The sequence below is a fragment of the Neofelis nebulosa genome, chromosome 3, assembly GCF_028018385.1.
Source record: "Neofelis nebulosa isolate mNeoNeb1 chromosome 3, mNeoNeb1.pri, whole genome shotgun sequence".
Classification (NCBI taxonomy): Eukaryota; Metazoa; Chordata; class Mammalia; order Carnivora; family Felidae; genus Neofelis; species Neofelis nebulosa.
The window spans coordinates 115,718,228-115,739,907 of record NC_080784.1 but is presented as its reverse complement, the minus strand read 5'-3'; the positions used below and the strand labels follow the sequence as shown (position 1 = coordinate 115,739,907).

Genomic DNA, 21,680 nt, shown 5'->3' with positions numbered 1-21,680 from the left:
ATTTTTTTTCCATCTAAATGACTTTTTTCATTTGATGTAATTTTAACTATATTGTATTTCCCTACTCTATTAATTTTATTATGTAAAGTTTTCCCAATTTACTTTCTGAATATGATGAGGTAAACTGGTGGTGTCTGTTGAAAGCTGAAAAGCAGACATTGAAAAATCCATATTTTTAAGAAATGTCTTAGTCTGGGCAACCCTATGCCTGGGGCCTAGAGAATTTCCTCCATTACATGTCCAGTTTTTCTTCTGAATAGTGTAGGAAGAAGAATTTTGATAGTACCTTGTCTTATGCCCAGAATGTTGTGTTCCCTCAACCTTTATCCCTGGAATATATTTGAGTTATAGGAAAAGGGAAATAGTGTGATGTTTCAAGGTTACCTTACTGCTCTTAAAGGTGATATTCATCCGTCACTGCAAAGGAGTTTCCAGAATTTATGTCTATTAACCTATAGAATGTAAATGGCTTTACGTTCTCCAAGTTAAAATCACTCATGTTAAGAAAGACTATATGGAATAGGTGCCTAACCAATGCTTCCAATATTCTGAGCTCTGAGAGAAAAAAAGAGTAATAGCTAAAATTTATATGGGATTTACTATATGCTTGGCAACACTTTAGAGTTGCACATATATTAACTAATTTAATCTATACAACAACTCTCTGAGGTATGCACAACAATGATTTTATTAGGAAACCCGAGGACAGGAAGATTATTGTAACTTGCCCAATGTCATGATACAGCTTCATTAACTGGTGGAGGTGGAACCAGGACGCATACACTGGTGGTCTGGTTCTAAAGCCGGGGCTCTTGATCACTGGTCTATACTGCTTCACTACTAGGGCAATACAATCATAAAAGGGGTAAGTAATGTATTTACATTTTTCTTTTTTTTTTTAATTTTTTTTTAACGTTTATTTTTGAGACAGAGAGAGACAGAGCATGAATGGGGGAGGGTCAGAGAGAGGGAGACACAGAATCTGAAACAGGCTCCAGGCTCTGAGCTGTCAGCACAGAGCCCGACGCGGGGCTCGAACTCACAGACCATGAGATCATGACCTGGGTCGAAGTCGGCCGCTTAACCGACTGAGCCACCCAGGCGCCCCTATTTACATTTTTCAAAATAAGTGTGGAGAGAAAAATATTTTAAAAATGGTAACTTTAAATCTTATCCTTTTATGTACTATCAGAAAAGCTAGTTATAATAAGTTTTACCCATGAAAAACATATTGGAAGCCTTGTTTATAAAAATCATTTTCTGAGCTCAAATCTTATTCCAGAAGATCAATGTCTGCATGGTACATTGTGCATAATTTAATTTTCCCAGTTGAACATCTTGACACTATATGAACCATGAATGCATGAAATAGGAATTCCAAATGTCTTCCACATGGTAAGACAACTTTCCAATATTTGTGCAGGAAGCCTAAGAGTAGTTTGAAATTAAGATATGCCTGTTCTTGGTGACTTTTATTATGTATGCCCAAGGTATTAGCACTTGTCTCTGAGTGGGACTCTGAAGTGATAGATAGATGAGTCTGCTGTCTGTATTTAGGCACTTTGCTCATTTCCTGAGAGCTGTGTGGAAGGCATTTGGGTGCTCATTAAGTTCCCCACCATTCCCCGAGAGCAACAGGTGGTGAATCAAAGCTTCCCTGGTATTTCATGGCTGGTTTCCTCAATGTCTTGGAAATAACGGATGGCATTTGCATGCTTTCTGTAGTACCAGCAGATAAGAAGGGGATGGATAGCAACAGGAAGAAGTATTTCCAAAGCATAAACTAACACACAAGTTCTTGCTACCACACATTCTAAATCCATACATGTGGTTTCATCTTTTAAATATTGTTACTCATTCAAACTATGAAATCATAATTAACTATCCTGTGGTTAGCAACCTAGCAGAAGCAAGGTACAGTAAAGGAATAAAGAACATCTCAAGTTAATGAAGCTATATCATAAAGTTACAAATTTGTAACTCTACATTTATAAATATCCAATGACTACTAATGACTATGTGTTCTTAAATTGTCTCCTTCAGAACATGACTTTATTTTTTAATGTTTTATTTATTTTTTGAAGGAGAGAGACAGAGCATGAGCAGGGGAGGAGCAGAGAGAGAGGGAAACACAGAATTTGAAGCAGGCTCCAGGCTCTATGCTTTGAGCACAGAGCCCAATGTGGGGCTTGAACCCATGAACCATGAGATCATGACCTGAGCCGAAGTCGGACGCTCAACCGACTGAGCCACCCAGGCGCCCCAGAACATGACTTCTTTATACTGAGCACCTACTACCTACATTATAAAGAAAGAATACTGCCCACATCCTGAACTAGAGCAAGAAGTCAAAGCTATTAAACCAAAGCCAGAATCTGTGATTTAAATCAAACAGTGGGTAGTTCCCCAGCAGTACTTGATAATTAAAGAGAAAAGTATCTCTAGTGGAGGATAAAAAGATTTTATCAATTGGTAACTAATAAAGGCTTTAAAAACAAAGGAAAATATCAGCTATACAATCTCAATGGCATACATCTGGCAATGTCCTAGGACCCTAGGAATAAAAGCATTTACTGGAGGTGGCAAATCACCAACACTCTTCCCAATCTGAAAAAATTCAAAACATCTGGACTAGTTCACATATGACTAGGGAAATGCCATGGGATGTTTTTCATGGTGGAAGACAGAAAATGAGTAAGAGGTAATGATAACAATAGTGGTAACTGAAATAGTTTTCTGATTATTTCAGGGGGTAAAGCCCCAGTACCTTTACCCTTACATACTCTTTTCTCTCTATGACAGTGCCTCATACTCCGGAGAAGGGACAGCTGGATTTTGGTGCAGCGCTGAGGTTCCTGCCACATGAGCTGACATTGACAGCACAGCCCTGCTAACTTAGGAGCCAGTGCTGCAGAAAACCCTGCCTCAGACCTTCCCCAATGACCCTCCTTTCCAACGCCTTTCCCCTTATTTATAACGCAACCAGGTTCTTTTAAACTAATATTGAGTATAGTTTTCTTAAATTTGTTTAAAAATCTATGACCTTCTGATCATTTGTAAAAAGATTTTTTTTTAATGCACAGGAATTACTAAGTAACTGCCATAAATTAACTCTACAGCAGGAAATCACATATTTAATGAAGTTATTTTGCTAAATATCAAATGATAAGGAAATGACTTTGACCCTTTAGTAAACTGTTGTCATAGGGTATGCTTTTCCACTGAGGAAGCCAAAGACAAAATACATTAAAAGGAGTATCTGAATGTCTATGATACTAATCTGGAAACATCAAACAAAAGCAGAAATTTCTGCATGCTAATCAGAAAAACACAGTTTTCGAGTCTGTTACTTATACCAAATATACTCATAAAATATATGTGATACCATATGATATCTGGGAACTCAATAATTTAACATGTTTATTCTAAAGCCATATTATCTCATGTACCATACTTCAAACACAATCTTCATCAAACAGTACACATGACCCCCACACTGAAACTAGGATTAGTAATTTTAGAATGGTCTAATGCACGCTAAAGATTGATTCAAAATCAATGAAAACAATGTAAGGAAAAATCTTACTTGCATCATGTTACTCTATCAAACGCTTCTAGAATTTAAAAAATACCTAAGACTTTTAATCTTTATTTATGTAATTATGATTATGATTATAATTATGATTATTTTACTTTTAAGCTTTAAAAAGCAGATCTTAAAGGAGTAACTACTGCGAAGGCAGTAGAAGTTTAAGCCTTGCCAGTTGCCATGTGAAAAATTTTAAATAATTTTTAAAAACGTATGTTTCTTGACCTTTTTAAGTAGTTTTAAAACATGTAAAACTATGCTTTCAAATTAAGCTTTAAGCAATTATTTCAAAAGATACATACAAAGTTCATGGAAATAGTATATGGGTCAGAATAGTTTAGTAATCGGATTTGTACTTTGCAGTGGGAGTTATTGACAGGAAGTGGAAGCAGAAAACATATTAAATTATTATTATTCACTCATTATTATAATGAGTGAATTACAAAAACAGCTGCCTCCATGTTCGATTGATGGGGATGTTAAGACTCTGATTCTGGTCAAAATCTGATAGGATGTTAAAAATACAATTAAAATGTGAAAGTAGACATTCTAGACTTAAAAGAATTCCTATTGGCACTTACATTTTTCTAGGGGCGTAGTAGGTTCAACAGTAGAATATACTGTCCAGACATGCTTGCCATATGTCCAGCAATGGCAAATGTTAGCAATACCTGTGTTTAGTTCTCAATTTAAAAAATTTAAGTGAGATGGCTGGAGAGTGTTTAAAGAGAGGCATTATATTTTTAGTTTTCATTTTTTCCTATTTTCCTTTGATTTTTGTGGCTTTCTTAATTACATTTCTATGAAGCTGAGACTGTCAGTGCAGTATTTACCTTTATCCCCGGAAGTCCAGGAAGCCCAGGAAGCCCTGGTTCACCCTACATAGGAAAATCACATAGCATTATAGAACAATAGTCACTCAGTCACAGTATGTGGAGAAAAACATGGTAAATGTTCCTAGCTGAATACTTGCTGCATATATATACATACATAAATGCTGTCTAGTTTCAAGGACTTTGGTGAGATTACAGTTCAGTCAACTCTTGATTCAGGGATTGGTTGACTATTTTGTAGATTTTTCTGGATTTTTCTCTCTTCCTGCCATCTCACTGCTCATTGGCATTTCTACCAGAAGGCAAGCAAGAGAAGTAGAAGGAAAAGGCATTCCTACGTTTTAATATTCCCTGGTAAATGATTTCTTGTGGAAGCTGAGGCTCTTTGCTGAAATGAGGATTATGTACGCATTTGAATAATGCATCCTATTCCAGGGCTCTCTTACCTCAGATAATCAAGAGTTGGCTGTGTGAACAGATGGTCACACCAAAACAATATACATTAAGTCTTGCTCACTTAAAAGTATAGTAAGATTTCTTTTCCATTCCTGAATGATGAGAAGATAAATGCACGGTTAAGATTATACTTAACTCCAGCCTGTATCTCTGACCATTGTTGAGTCTGGGTAACCCTGCTTAGCAATTTTGGGCTAATGGTACCCTGTGTGCAGCTGTTCCTGAATTCAGGTTTGAGATTAAGTGATACATTTTGTGTGAGTGCACTGGAGTCAAACTAAATCTCATTTTCACAGAATTGTCTACATTATTTTAAGTACAAAGTACAGTGACAAGAGGTTACATTGCTTAGAAAATCTCCTGAATTCCATTAAAGAAGCATAAAGGAAATGCTGGGGAAAATGAAAGTCCATCCTGTATTGGACTGAGATGACTATTATTTGTGGAAACAATATTTGAGGCTAAAAGGCACACACTGTTTCATAATGGTCAGTCAGTGGGATAGACAAAAATACCCCAAAGAGATTAGGGCATCAAACTAAGTAAAAGTGGTAAAGAGAGGTACTGCTTTTAATCTAAATGCTTTGACAATCCCCATTCCATAGAAAATCTATTAAGAATAACCAGATATTTCATCTTTAACAGTAGTATTTTCATGTTACGAAAAGCCATAATGTGCTCTGGTATTATAAAAAAAAAAATGACTCCACACACTGTTTATTAAGCCGTATGGTTAGACATAGAGGGGACAATGACTTTCCTGATGGTTTAGTTCACAGGAGCTTCAGGAATGCAAAAGAAAAACTACGCCGTTTGAAACTATATAACTGAAATTTTGCACTGTGAACAGTAAGACTAAGATGAGGTTAAGCCAGAGAAGAAAGAATGGTCATTAAGAATTTGATATTCCATTCAAAGAATACTTGTCCAAGTAGATTAAACTATACACAGAAACATTATACATTGGATTTTCTTTTTCCTTTCCCTTTTGCCTTTCAATCAATAAATTTAAGAAGCTCTAATAAATAGGGCTTGCATCCATATTTTACCGAAGATTCTTTTTTACTTAAAAAAAAGTACAAGGCCTTTGAATGCACAGTAAACTGCAGTAGAATATACAACCAATAAAAGTAAACATATTGGTGATAAATCTATAGTTTTGTATTGTTTTAGAAAAGTCCCCTCAAACTCAGGACATCCTATTTGAACCATCTGTGAAAATATATAGGTCCTATCACTGTTTCTATACAAGAGAAATGTCCTCTCCACACACTTCCCTTCTACCATATTAAAAGGATTGTATGTTTACTTAAAAAAAGAGTTTTAGGGGCGCCTGGGTGGCGCAGTCGGTTAAGCGTCCGACTTCAGCCAGGTCACGATCTCGCGGTCCGTGAGTTCGAGCCCCGCGTCAGGCTCTGGGCTGATGGCTCGGAGCCTGGAGCCTGTTTCCGATTCTGTGTCTCCCTCTCTCTCTGCCCCTGCCCCGTTCATGCTCTGTCTCTCTCTGTCCCAAAAATAAATAAAAAAAAACGTTGAAAAAAAAAAAAATTTAAAAAAAAAAAAAAAAAGAGTTTTATATACACATGCATACATAGACACACATCTATGTTTTCTAACAGTGAGAAATGTGTATAAGACATTATGGAATATTTTGTAACGTAGATTGAATACTTACAGAGACTCTGAGCATTTAGCTATTCCCTATATCACATGTGTATGTATATATATATATATTTATATTAGATTATTAAATGAACTTTGTAAAGGACAGATATTTCATGAATTCATATTTCATAGTATTGTATTTTTGTAAACTTGACCTTTCCAAATTTATGTTTATTTAATGTAGCAGTCGACACAATGAAAGATTATAAAATATTTAATGTTACCCTTTGTGGAACATCTCAACATTTTCAGGAAGACTTCTCTTCCTATATGAGTTCCATGAAGGCCTGTCTTCCAGTTAAGACAATGTTTTGTTACCTTCACTCTTGCCTGTTTCTTAGCTCAGGAGCTTCTCTGGGGTGAGGTCTTGGGCATGCACAGCCCAAGGTCAGATGTGGGTCCTAATTAAGAATTGGTTTGTTCTTCCATTTGAAGAATACTTGTCCAAGTAGATTAAAATTTACCCATTATATTTTGGGTTATTTTTCCTTCTTTCCTTTTGACTCTTTACCCTCCATTAAAAGAGACCCTTGTCTGCTGTTAAATTCGACTCTGCTTTTGCCCCACATTTCTGTTACAGTATATATTTCTAGATATGCAGTATATATTTCTAGATATACTTCAACTGGGAGGGTCCCTTCCAATGGGGAATCAAGTATTTTTATCCCTTTAAAGTTAAAAAATATATTTTAAAGAGATGCAGAGAAGGTAGAAAAGTAAGAACTATGTGATGAAACACAATACCTATTTTTATAAATCTACACATTCACTTTACAAACAGAAATACACACTCTAACTCATGTATCAATCACACATTTTACTGTTGAATCTCGAAAAGAAAAAAAACAAACTATAATGAAACCATTTCTACATTACGAATGTGGATGTAAATAACAAATTTTCATACTGGACAACACCAGGCAGTGGAAAGCGAATCAATGGGCTTTTCCTTCTGTCCAGAAACCCTACATTTCTGGGAATGTCCCTAATGCAGGAGGTTCAGTACTGAATCCACAGCACAGTTCTGTACTGATGAGGGAAATGCTATGGAAGATCTCTTGAATTGATTCTGTACTCAGTTCTGTTTGTCATTTTCTAATGTAAGTAAGCAGCAAGCATGGGAATACTCTACTTTTAAAGCAATGTTGGGGTAAGTACTGCCAAATCCTGATATTAGACAAAGGAAGTCATAAATATTGTGGGCAAGTGAGATTGCGTCAAAGGGTAGAATCTGGCTTAAATATTGATGAAAAAGATGCTGTGCATTTCAGGGCACATACTCATTCAAATAGGTTGTAAGCTTTTAATGAATCCACCCCTTCTCTTGATATAATTTAAAGCAGATTTTTAATGAAATACGAAGGAAACCCAATGTTTCCATATGTAAGCCTATAAACTTCCAGGAATGAATCTAAACCTGTATTTCTAAATAATCATGAGAAGGCAATATTTTATTAAAAAATTGAAAATCATTTGAGATCTTCCACTCTGAAAACAGTGGGACCTATACAAGATTATAGCAGATTCGTTTCAGTTTTTGTTAAAAAGACATAATAGTCTTGTAGGCATTTCTTTTAGTATATCAGATTTAGAGAGTAATTTAAATTTAGCCTTTAAATTTTAAATACTAAGGAGTCTAAAATTAGATCATCTGAGAAGATTATTTGCTTTTTCAAACCAAAGCAGACCACAGATCTCTGATGATAGCACTAATTTCAAATTTCTTACATAAAGAATCAGTAGGAAATCTTAGGGATTAAATAGAAAATTTCGCAGAGTTCTGCTGGGCCCTTTGAAAAAGTCTGAACTTTACTTGAAACTGGGCCTGAGGAATCATTGCTCTTAGAGCCTGTGTTTCAAAGAAAACTCTATTTTTAAAAATTTTAAAAGAACATGAAAGACCTTCTCAAAAATTACTTTCATTGTTAAGTCTTTAAAGCAAAGCAATGATCTTCTCAATGACTTCAAGAGTGTGGGGACATTATTTTTTTCATGTCTTAAGGTTCCAAACTCCTATAATGAGATTTATTCTCTGTTTTCCTTTATACCAATGAGGCAAATTCTATGTCTCTAATCACATTTTTTCTACAACATCAGCTATTGCTAGATAAAGGCAGAGTCGTGATCTGAAGAGCTTTAACCTAATGTGGAATTCACATTTACTTGTTAGCTACAATACATCTGTTATCTAAAATCTAACCACATTGGGCACTGATATCCAGATGCTCAGACAATAAACTGCTAACAGTTGTTTCCTGCCTCAGACCCAAATGAGAATATGAATGCAAAAAATAATCACTGCATATCCTCTAATTGATCACTGAAGTGAAGCACAAATGATTAAAAAAAATCACATATGTATCTGTAGATTAATGGTTAAAGTACTTGGCTAGTGTCTCCAATTAAAATTTAGTTTATTAACAAATCTGGTTTGTATAACATAACATTCATTGCATAGGTAGATATGATTCACATAAAAAATTATCAGTAAGGAAGCATTTGAAATGAAAAGAAAAGGAATATAAGAAACTATCATTCCCTACTGAAACAGTTTAGTAAATATTCATTTCTTCTCATGAATGATAGAAACATGCAGAGTATCTTTAAACATGCAAGATAAGTTGTTGGCATTCCAACCCAACTGATCTTTGTTAGCCTCAAACAGCTGAGTATATGCAGACGTTAGTTAATAAAGCATCTTTTTACATGTACACAGTGTTTCATATTTGGCTATGGTCAGCATCAGTCCTTTTAAAATGCAGAACAATCAATAACACTCCGCATGCAAAGCATGAAAATTGTATCATTTTGCAATAATTGCTTTCATTTTACACAGTGGATAGTAGATATAAAATGGCAAATATGAAACAAAGAACACACTAGAATAAAGATGTTACCTTTTGCCCTGGACGACCAGATTCTCCAGGTTCCCCCTGACCAAAGAAAACCAAAGATGAAAACAAAACAAAACAAAACAAAAAACAGTCTTAAGACAATTTTCCAAAACCTCAGGCCTCTGGACACTTTCACAGAGACAGCCTAGTCTCCTTGATCATATGTGTTTCATTCACTTTATTCTATTACTCTATATCTCACTAGAGACAGGAACTTTCTTTTTCTTTTTTTTTTTTTTTTGCTGCGGACATAACTAAAGCTCACATATGAATCCACATTTCCATAAAAACCAATCACAGAGACAAGTGAAGGCAAGACCTCTTATTTAAGCCTTTACCAGATTTCTAGCAGATACTCCCTGTTGTGTTTGGAAGCTGATTATTGAAGAAGAATAAAAACAGTTATAACCATCAAACTTGGAACAAAAGAAGAGAAAGCAGAGACTTATAAAATTCAACACTGTAACTCCTGGGGTATAAACACTCACAAGGCTATAGTTACCTTAATTCCTGCCGCAGATGATCCAGGGTCACCCTAAAACAAAACCCATGGGAGATTATTCCACAAGTTATGAGAATAGGAAACATACAAACACACAGAAAACCATCTCGACATGGCACTCAAAGGGAGCCCCATGACTAACGGGCCTGACTATGCTCCATAAAATGATATCAACATATCAGCTGTTAAGATGTAAACAATTTCCAAGGTAAACAATGCACTTTCTAAAAACATGGGTTTATTTTGAAAGCAAAATACTTAACGACTATATTCCTTAAAGTAAATATAAATATACAAATATGTATCTCTTCCCTTGATATAGTGCTAAAAGTGTGTTCTAAAGTAATAAATTATAATTTGGAGACCTGGAACTTTGGTTTTCTCTATCTCTGGAATTTATTAATGTCACGGGCTATCAGTTACTGGGAGTTCCTTGACCCTCTGGGTCTTCAGAAAGTCAGGGTTCAACAGATGAAGTCAAAGGGTTAATGATGTTGAGCTGGAAAAAGCCACGTAGCAGGTCAGTTTGTTTTCCTCATGAAGCACAGTCACACTTATGACCGGCACATTTTCTCTAGCTTTACATTTATTTCATCGTGATGCAGTCACCAGAAAATTACAGGATGATGGATGACTCATGGGTGGCAGGGACACATGTACAATCCGAGAGAAGATCTTGAGATAGAATCTGGTTTTCTAAAAGGCAATGTATTCCTTTGGGAATTCACAGAGGGTGACTACATTTTCAAAGCAAATATGCTATAAAATAAGCAGAGAGATTAGTAGAAAAGAATAGGGAGGTTAGTTAAGAATGTTGCTTATTTCTGAAATGAAGCCAGCAATGGGCCTAGATTTTTAAGCTCCTTCTAGCCCCTTGTCCCGTGAACATGCTACAAGGCAAAACAGGGAGAAAACTTAGCCATTTGAGACTGTCAAGAAGATAGGAACAGCCATAAGGAGGAAGGCACATACTTGGATTTCCTCAGCTGTCACATCTGTGCAAGTGCTCAAGGAACTCCAGGGGTCTAGTTCCTTGTTCTGGATTTAGGAAGCTCCTCATCACTCTCTTTCAGAGACAGAGATGAGGCCTCAGGCCTCTGTGCCTGGAGCACTTGTCCCCCTTTCTGAATCCCTTCCCCCTCTCCAGGCTGGCATCTTCTCTCTCTTGAGGTCTTGGCTTAAGTGGCTCTGCCTCAAAGAACCCTTCACCAACCAACTTAAGATTTATGCCCCTTACATCCACATCTTACTGTTCACACTGAGCTCTGTTCATGTCCTGCAGAGCTCACTCCATAATTACGTACTTATTGTCTGTCCCTTCATTAGACAATCAGCCACATGGGGGCAGATTCAGTGTCAATTTTTATTCAGTGCCTAGCCCATAGTATATGCTCAATACATATATGATGAATAAATGAACAAATCTCAAAAATAATGTTTTAAATAAGTCAGCAGTCAAGGATCAAAATGAAAAAGTGGCGCCTGGGTGGCTCAGTAGGTTGAGTGTCCAACTCATGGTCTGTGAGATTAAGCCCTGTGCGGGGCTCTGTGCTGAGTGTGGAGCCTGCTTGGGATTCTCTCTCTCCCTCTCTCTCTCTGCCCCTCCCCTGCTTGTGCTCTTTATCTCTCTCAAAAAAATAAATAAACTTAAAAAAATGAAAAAAATTTAGGAAGGAAAACAAGCTTAGGAAGAAGAAGGGAGTAATAAATTAGCTTACTGAGGAAACTGATATATATGTGATCCTCTGTGATGTCTGTAATTGTTTTAACCCAAGGAAAAATTAAAACATGACAAAACATAAGAAAAGGACCTTAAATATTATATTATACTGATTTCTCTTTCTAATCATTAACATTTGATTGAGTTCCAAATGGGAAGTGAAATAAATGTGGCTAATAAAATAATACTTATTTCTATTTCTACTAAATCAAATCTGAAAGCCATCAACACCAATGAATCAGGTTTGTAATAGTTTGCACAATAAGACCTTTGTATTCCTAAAAGCAATTTTGACTTTGCTAAGTCCCTTCCCTCATCTCATTTATACCTCATAAAACTCTGATGAGATAGGGCAGATATTACTATTTTCATTTAATAGATAAGGACATTGAAGCAACAAGAGGATAAGTGAATTTTGGACTTCCTATACTCCATTGCCATGTTCTTTTTATTAGAATAAGAATTATTGGTTTATTTCATTTTGACAACAGGGCATAAAGGTTCCAGTAAACTTGTAAATAAAAGGAAGCTGCTTGTATTAACTGCAGTTTAAAACCTTTTATTTTTAGGGGCGCCTGGGTGGCGCAGTCGGTTAAGCGTCCGACTTCAGCCAGGTCACGATCTCGCGGTCCGTGAGTTCGAGCCCCGCGTCAGGCTCTGGGCTGATGGCTCGGAGCCTGGAGCCTGTTTCCGGTTCTGTGTCTCCCTCTCTCTCTGCCCCTCCCCCGTTCATGCTATGTCTCTCTCTGTCCCAAAAAAAATAAATAAATAAATAAATAAAAAAAAAAATAAAACCTTTTATTTTTAGTGTCTTAGTGGAAAGTGGCTGGATAATCCACAAATGAGAATAAAGACTAGATTTAGTTCTCATAGGAAGTAGATGGAAAGAAAAGGACAGTTTCCTGAAAGGCTGATTTATTTGTGGAAATTGGAGCAGTTTCATTTGATGGGGGACTATGAGTGATATTTTAATTTTCTTTTTAAAAACTTAGACTGTGAAATCTCGAGGAATTTTTCTAACTTTTAAGTGGCAAGACAACTGCTGAAAGCCAGTCATAAGTTAAACATTTTAAAGGATAATGCTGCAGAGAGTAGAAATAAAACAGTCAGTGTTCATAATCCTCATTTCTGCAAAAGTGAGAGCAAATGCAGGATTACAGTAGGAAAACCCAACTATGTCTTTTTTTTCAATATATGAAGTTTATTGTCAAATTGGTTTCCATACAACACCCAGTGCTCATCCCAAAAGGTGCCCTCCTCAATACCCTCCCACCCCCTCAGTTTGTTCTCAGTTTTTAAGAGTCTCTTATGCTTTGGCTCTCTTCCACTCCCAACTACGTCTTAAGTAGACTCTTAGCTTCATAAGTCAGCTGGTCTGGAAACTCAAGTTTTAACAGGGTAAGTCACAAATGGGAAAATTCTTTGAGAAGACACTTGAGATAAATAGATTGGGCTTTACCATTGATCATTCAAACACAAAGAGCTTCCGGTTTTGGTCATGCTAATTTTCAAATACAATAGTTGGTATATAACTTTATGCATGTGTTAATAAAGTCTATGTGGATAAATGAAGTGAATATGGTGACATTTCTGTCATTCATTAATTCATTCTGTAAATGTTTGTTGAGCACCCATTATGTGCCAGCTGTTTGCAGGGATGCGAGGAGCTGGGTGAGAACAGGAAGCAATGCAGTTACAATCCCTGCCCTTGACCTGTGCTCATGATAATCACATACTAATATATGTACACAAAAATGTTATTGGTTGAAAGCATGAAAAATACTTTCCTTTTTTTTCTTTTTTTTTAATCTGGGGTAGGAAGAGATTCTCATGTTTAGGATATTCTGTGCCCCTTATATGCCAGAAGACATGATAAACAAATGCTTGTCACAGGAAAGAGTTCTACCATTCCACAAAAATAAAAAACAGTTGAAAGGAAAAAAAAATTTTAAAGGTTGTTTATTCAATAAATATTTATTATCTTACAACTATATGCCAGGAACATGGATTGATGCTGGGAATAATTTGGCATCATATAGTTTTTTGTTTATTTATTTGTTTTTCCTTCTCCAATGAGCCGGATGTCCAATTAAAAAAGGAATTATAATAAATCCCAATAACAGTTATGAAAGGGACTTTAAAGAGTGCTATGGGAGCACAGAGTACTCTGTATGGGAGTATGGGAGCACAGATGGTAGCCTAACCAATCTGGGGGAGACTGAAAGGCTGCCTTAGGGAAATGACTTATAAATTAAGGTCTCAGTGGACTGAAGAATAGAACATGGAGGAGGGAGTGGACAGAGAGTGTTGTAAGGTGAGAGAACCATATGTGCCAAGTTAGAGAGGGCCTTGCATTGACCCGGGATGGTGCAATGTGGAGGTGAGTGGGGGTGGGGGCTCTCTGAGACAGGCCTTCACACGTGATTTTAAGAAAAGACAATTTGATTGGTAGCTCCAAATATGGGCGTGGATTCTGGAAAGGCTCAGAGGATGCAAATCAAAGATGCTATGTGGGCATAAACTAAGAAGACAGTGTGTTTACAGGAATGGAGACTGAGGGAGCAGTGAAAATGAAGGCACAGAGAGGCTGTAGCTAGACAGTGAAGGTAGAGCTTCTGAATCTGCAGACTGAATTGTGATTAATAGAGTGGCATGGTCAAACCATTCAGCGTGCTGCACAAACACCTACTTTCAAGTTGACCAAAAGAGATAACAAATCCATTTCTGCATTTGTTGGGTGGCATTAACACCCCAAAGAGCAGAACATAACCTTTGCATAGTCACTCCACACATGACTGAAATCATTCTTTGCCATGACACTCTCAAGCCTAGAGTGCACGGCAGTTGCTGGCCACGGACAAAACCCAGCCTAGTGGTTTTTACAGTTCCACAGCATTTCCAGATGACCAGTCTGGAAAGGTTTAGATTGCTTTACCATCCAAAGGCACGGAGTTGGATCAAAAGGAAAAAAAAAAAAATCCTATTAAAATGAATCAGTCAATGATGTAATTTACTACATCAATGGCAAAAAAAAAAAAAAAAGGCATTTTTTGATTTTACATCTAGAACTTGGTACATGATGAATGAGTTTCACATACTGAACCCAAAGGCCATGAGAAGGCTGTTTCCAACATACTGGAAACAAATTATATGACAGAAGCAGGAAATGTTTTAAAAAAACACATCAAAAATTATATTCCAATTACGGCATTCTCGGGATGAATGCTACAGGTCAGATTACATATTATACGTTACACATTCCTATTTACAATCCCCTGTTTAGACCTATTGAAAGTTTATAGAAATGATTTCCGTTTCAACTGAAGGATTTCTTGTACTTAATTTCAGTTGACTAGTAAAACTTCTTGATAAAAAAGAAAACAACCAGTCTAGTTGATTTCAATTTCCATGTGGTAAGAAAGCTAACATTTATTGAGAGTTTACTATGTGTGAGTCAATATGGTAAATGATTTGCATTAATATAAAACAGTATTCCTTTGAGATGAACTTGGAATTTTCAAAGAAAAAGGTTACTTTACTACTGGAAAATTAAATGTTAAAAATGTGTGATTAAAGAAATAATTATTGGTCTACATTCTAAAAATGAAGCTTTAAATGCAACTTCTAAAAGCATAAAATTCTCTACATAAATCCACATAGGTATTGTTCAGACTTGGCATAAACTTTTTTCACTCAAAAAAACTGCTCTCTGTTTAGAAGATTTCCTTTCTTTAAGCAGAGACTTGTAACGAAGGCCTGTGGGCCAGTTCCAGTTTTGTGTGGCCCATGTGCTAAGAATGGTTTTTACATTTTTACATGATTAAGAAAAAAATGAAAAGAACAATATTTCATGACACATGAAAATTACATGAAATTAAAATTTCAGTGTCCAGAAATAAAGTTTTATGGGAGCATGGCCATACTCATTTGTGTACATATTGTTTATGCTTGCTGTCACACTGTAAGGACAGAGTTGAATAGTTGTGACAGAGACCACAAGGCCCAGAAAACCTAAAATAGTTATTTTCTGGCCCTTTACAGGAAAGGCTTGATGACCTCTGGTTTTGAGTACAAACAAAAAAGTTAAATATAATATCCAGGTTTATATTTCTGGCGGTTGAAACGCTGACTTTGAGAGTCATCAAGGTATATCATTGGTCTTATTAAGTATTAAACATATTCATGCCATATTTTATTGCAGCATGATAATTAAATTTGACAGGTATATAAAAGGGGTCTATAGCAGTGCTTCTCAGCTAGAAGTGATTTTGTCCCTCAGGGGACATTTGGCAATGTCTAGAGATAGGTTTGGTAGCAAACCAGGAATGCTGTTAAATATCTAACGGCCCCCACAAGAAAGAATTATCTAGCCCAATATGTCAATAATGCTAAAGGTGAGAAACCTTGGTCTATAAGAAACTGAGGGTCGACTCTAATTTCTGGACTGCTCCTTGAACACAAACATAATTGCTACTTGGTGACATTAATTCATTCCTACCATCATCCATGCCATATTTATATTAATATTTATAAGAATGAGAAAGATATATTTCTCTTTATTTTATGAGTATGTTTTTATGACTAACCATTAACCATCTGCACTGTAATAATTTTCAAAGTGAAATATTTTTATTCTCCAATGTGAGCCTAAATGAATAAATCTTTTTTTAATCATTCAATTACTTTGCTTGATTTTAATTAAAATCTGACCCTTTTATTTTCAGTTTCCTAAAAGTTCTTTTCTTAATTCTTAGCATCCAGCACAAGTGAAATAAAAGGCCCTTCCTATGTCAGAGATGTATATAAAGTATGAATCCAAACAAAAGCTATAATGATAGATGGGGAGAGCAGTATGAAAGGAGGATGGAAGATGAACCACAAGACCACTGGAATATAAACACTAATAATGGTTTAAAAGATGAAAAAAGTGAATGAGAAGGCTGACAAAATATCTGAATTTAGTAGATTTCAAGTTGAGGCAAATTTTCAAGACTGCATTAGAGGCTGTAATCAAATGACATTTACTTTCAAACTTTTAAATCTCATCCCAATCCTGTGACATGTTCTCTAACCAAATTGCAACAAATGGAATCACTTTAGAAACTTTATTTTATTTAAAAACATTTTTTAATGTTTATTTATTATTAAGAAACAGAGACACGGAGCATGAGCATGGGAGGGACAGAGAGAAGGGGAGACAAAATCCAAAGCAGGCTCCAGGCTCTGAGCTGTCAGCAGAGAGCCTGACATGGGGCTCGAACTCACAAACCGTGATATCATGACCTGAGACAAAGTCGGATGCTTAACCAACTGAGCCACCCAGGCGCCCCTAGAGACTGTATTTTTATATCTCTGAGTATCAAGGGAGTAGTGCCCCATTTACACATGAATAAATGGTTTTATTCCATGGAAGCCATATTACTGGAAACCTAGCTATACATTATCTAGAATTTGTGACATCCCATTTTATTTTAAAAATATTTATGGGGTGCCTGGGTGACTCAGTCGGTTAAGCATCCGACTTTGGCTCAGGTCATGATCTCAGAGTTTGTGGGTTTGAGCCCCGCATCGGGCTATGGGCTGACAGCTCAGAGCCTGGAGCCTCTTCCGATTTCGCCTCTCCCTCTCTCTCTGCCCCTCCCCTGCTTGCAGTCTGCCTCTCTCTCTTTCTCAAACATAAATAAACATTAAAAAAAATTTTTTTTAATATTTAAATTTGTAGCTAAGAGCTTGTAGAATGATCATCTTTATAAATTGGATATTTAAATGTTTTCCAAACTCATAGAATTATCTCTCATCTTACCATATTAAGCTGTCAGTCTCTTTCCTCACTCAAAATCTTCTGTTTTCACATACATAGAATAGATTTCTTGCTCATACACATACCCTTTCATATTTCACAAACTGTACCTTTTCGCCTGTGTCACCTTTGGGTCCACTCTCTCCAGCATCTCCCTAAGGGGGGAAAACGTGATATATGTAAAATATATTGGTGACATTACACACAGAATAGTTTTCATTATTTTAAGCTTGCTTTCATATGCACTATATATTAAAATCTCTTGAGAATATTCTATAGAACTGACACATTTTTACTTAAGCAGTTGCTTGATACCAACTGGCCCACGTAAAATTTATTGCAATGAACACAGCTGAACTGTTTCCAACTACTCTACGATATCAACAGAAAGCAGTACTTTCTCTGACTTCTAATAGCTCATGCTGGTACTTAAAGCCTCCTTAACTCCATCTCTTTTCTCCTCTACTCAAAGAGCCACTGTAAGAAAGCCTTTTTCCTGACCATTCCCTCAATATGCCACATGCCTTACCACCTCTGTCTCCTTCCTCCTGTCATTCCTGCCACCTGGGTTCCTGCCCTCCCCTTTCCCTTCTCTCTGTGTAAATCCTACTCTGTCTTCAGGTTCAGCTCAAGTCAAATCTCCAAAGCTTCAAAATGCATGACGCAGCCCTCAAGACCTGTGGACAGAAGATTATTTTATCTGCACTTCTGTGTTTTGCATTTGTGAAATGAATGTTTTCGATTTTATTTGAAAACTCTCTCTTTTATAATTACAATAAAATAAATTGGAGACTTTATGCTTTCTTGCTTATTTTTGAGATTTCCTGTGCTTCTTCCCTCACTGACATCTCCCTTCCGCCACAAAGCAATGCATTAGAAGAAAAAAAAAAGCCTTCACTCATTATCCATGCTTTGATTCCTTCAATGCCGAATTCTTTAATTTAAGTCTTACAGCATGTTATAGTGGAAACATCATGGACGTTGGCGCCAGAAAGACTGAGCCCAGCTCCAGCACCTACCGGGCAAATGAAATTCTCCCTACATCACGTTTCACATGTGTAACGTAAGGGCAAGAATGCTTTATGGGATTAGAAGAAATAAACAATATGCTGTGTGTAAAGCAACTAGGACAGTAGGGGACACACCATGAGCTGCTAATGATAGCCGTTAGCAATAACAATGCATTATTGTTGCTAGATTCCACAGGCTGGAATGCCCTTTTGTTTAGCTTCATATTAGGTCACTTTTCCATCATTTAAAAGTTTCCTTTAAATAAGAGGTAAGTATTGATGGTTTCCAAGGGAGAGGGAAGAGATGTAGGGGAGAGAGACTTTTACTTTTTTCTCTCCATTTTCTTTTCTTGTTTCAAATATGTATGAAGCTAACTGCTCAGGCATTTGTCTGTGGTGCCGGACACCCCACACGGGCCCTCGAGCCGGAACCCCTCTATCTGATGAATCCCCGGAACGGCGCTGGCTCTCCTTCTTTTCCCTCCTTAATTTCTACACAACAGAGTCATCTGATGATTAGTTAATTTCAAGTTAATTACAATAAACTGGTTGGATGCCAAATAAATGTACTGATAATCTATTATGAGAGACCTTTGAAAGGCAGCCTACTAGCATACTTTTAAAAAGATTGCATGGCAATCCCTTTGTTAAAAAGCAAAACAGACACAACAAACTTTCTTATTAGAAAGAATGGCTCCGAGTGGTCACGAAATGAAGGGGTCTGAGTGAGCTCTCCCCTCTGATTTGCTCTCCTTCCATTTAAATAAATCTCTTTTTAATTTTTGTTTTACAGTGCCAAATAATACAGTTATAGTCAAGAAGTTTGTTGGATCTTTAGATGTACTAACTACTTTGGTGATTAGAGGTGATAGTATTAATTTGTCAGAAAGATCGGATCAGATGTAGTATCTTGGTAGCTTCCTACGCAGACAGCACATTTCTCAAACACTATTAAAGTAAATAGCATGAAAACCAGGAAAATTAGCACCACAATATGCATGGGGAGTCTAAAAATAATCAGGACGCCCGCAAAAGTAGTCAGGAAGGACGACTGTGAGAAATTTAACATATGGCATTCTCCTTTTGTTTCTCTTTTTTATTTTTTATAGGAATTCTTTGTGGGGCAATTCCCAGTATATTTGTTGCAGGTAAACATCTGTATCCCCTTAACTTAGTGACCTAAGAAGCAGTAGGGAGAGATGTGGATGCTTAGAAAAGTATTGGAGTGGTGTTAGCAAGTAGGCAAACAAATTTTGCAGGCCTAGGGATTTTTGAAAACCATTTAAAAGCTTGACATAGAATGTTTAAATTTGCTCCCTTTCCTTCCATTTCTTTAAACATTTTACCCAAATCTCTGTCCAAACATAAGAACTACACTATTCTCTCCTTCTACTAATTAACAGTTTGACAAGAACAGTGGTTGTTATGTCTATCTTTATCTATGTATCTATATCTATTGCTATCTAGCCATCCATACTTAAATAAGTTCGGTTTAGTCTCTCTTTAGGGAGGAAAAAAGATAATTACAGGCAGAATCATTCTCACCTTTTCTCCTCGATCTCCGGGTTCTCCCTGAGCAAAAGAACAAAGATTGAGTGACACATTAAATTATAAAACACCCAATTAAACAACACCAAACAAATTGAGATATTGAATATACTAAGCAAATTATATGTGACATTTTCTATTTTGGCAATATAGAATTGCTGTATTAAAAACAAATAGTAAGATGAGTTTCTTGAAGAATTGGGCATGGATATCAATATCAAATGTAATCTTAATTCTTTGTTTTTAAAGGACTAAAGAGGGGCGCCTGGGTGGTGCAGTCGGTTGAGCGTCCGACTTCAGCCAGGTCACAATCTCGCGGTCCGCGAGTTCGAGCCCCGCGTCAGGCTCTGGGCTGATGGCTCGGAGCCTGTTTCCGATTCTGTGTCTCCCTCTCTCTCTGCCCCTCCCCCGTTCATGCTCTGTCTCTCTCTGTCCCAAAAATAAATTAAAAACGTTGAAAAAAGAAAAAAAAATTTAAAGGACTAAAGAAAGAAAGATTATCTTCCAGAAGCCAGCTTTGGGGGCATTAAGACCAGTGTGGGTAGCAATTTAATGTCTTGAGCGGCTTCTTCGTTTTCAAGTTTTAACCTGCCCAAACTCAGAATCAATAAGGGGAGCCAACACATCCTTTCGTGGTCTTCTGCTCAAAGGAGCCCCCAGTGTCTGGATTATTGTAGGGGTCTAGGGTTTGTGTAGTTCCCCAATCTATCTTCTTCAAACATGATCATAAACACAGTCCTAAACTTGGACCTCCTCACGGTGTCATGAACTCCCTTTAACCTGCTGGTAACTAGCATGATCCAAATCAGGAGTATTTTAGGAGGAGTTGGTACCTTCAGGAAAAATACTAGAATGGAGCAGAGTTGAAGTGAGTTCAGGAGAATGTCTTTATTCAAAATTATTTCCTGGACAGTATGAGGACTAAAATGCTAAATTGTGCTTTGAAGAGAATCCTTATTTTTACTTTACCCAGGAAGGCATAGGTGATGGAGTGGGAAAATTCTAAAATAAATCATACACATTATGATAATATTCCTCTTATGAAAAAAGCATCAGTAAATTTTGCCATCAGATAAAACTGCATTAAAAAATGGTTTCAGGTGATTATTGTGTATTTTCTAAACTAAAAACCACTCGAAATCAATTTAGAGGCAAGACTCTTCTCATTTGCTGGGACTCAGCCTGACCCTTTGGCTTTCCAGATTTCTGGCCACCTTTCACTGCTCAACATCCATCCTGATGGTTGCTAGGCAACAGAAGAACAGTACTGAGAACGTGCATTAAGCATTAACTCTTATCATTTGGCTTTTTAGCATGAAGCAAGAAAGGGGAGAAGACAGGAGAATGGCTGTAGTCCCAGAAGGAGTATTTGCTGCAAGACAAAGGACAGGTCTATAAATTTTAGGTCTGTCCTAGGCGCCTGTCAATAGCAATGTGATCTGTAAAATCAGCTGACAGGCATCTGTGGGTACGGATACACACCAGCACAGCTGACGGGATTAGACATTAGTTATGTACTTCAAGGGATGTTCACTCATCAAAGGATTTGGGATTTGTCTGCCTGTTTGGTTTAAACTGAACTGTCACCAATCGTTTTATATTTAACAGATTCATTTGTTCTTCAAAAAACAAAGAAAATTTTCAACCCCCAAAAATCCTCATT

The 21,680-nt window shown here is 36.7% G+C and overlaps 1 protein-coding gene across 1 annotated transcript in view; it reads right to left on the bottom strand.

Moving 5' to 3' along the window:
• COL25A1 (collagen type XXV alpha 1 chain) overlaps positions 1-21,680 on the bottom strand; it is a 477,363-nt gene that overhangs the window by 65,295 nt on the left and 390,388 nt on the right. Inside the window, exons 14-18 of the mRNA XM_058721691.1 lie at positions 20,015-20,041; positions 17,570-17,614; positions 9,940-9,972; positions 9,441-9,476; positions 4,423-4,467 (exon numbers count right to left, since the gene is read on the bottom strand). Of these exons, the coding sequence (XP_058577674.1) occupies positions 4,423-4,467; positions 9,441-9,476; positions 9,940-9,972; positions 17,570-17,614; positions 20,015-20,041 (186 nt within the window). The remainder of the gene's footprint in view (positions 1-4,422; positions 4,468-9,440; positions 9,477-9,939; positions 9,973-17,569; positions 17,615-20,014; positions 20,042-21,680) is intronic.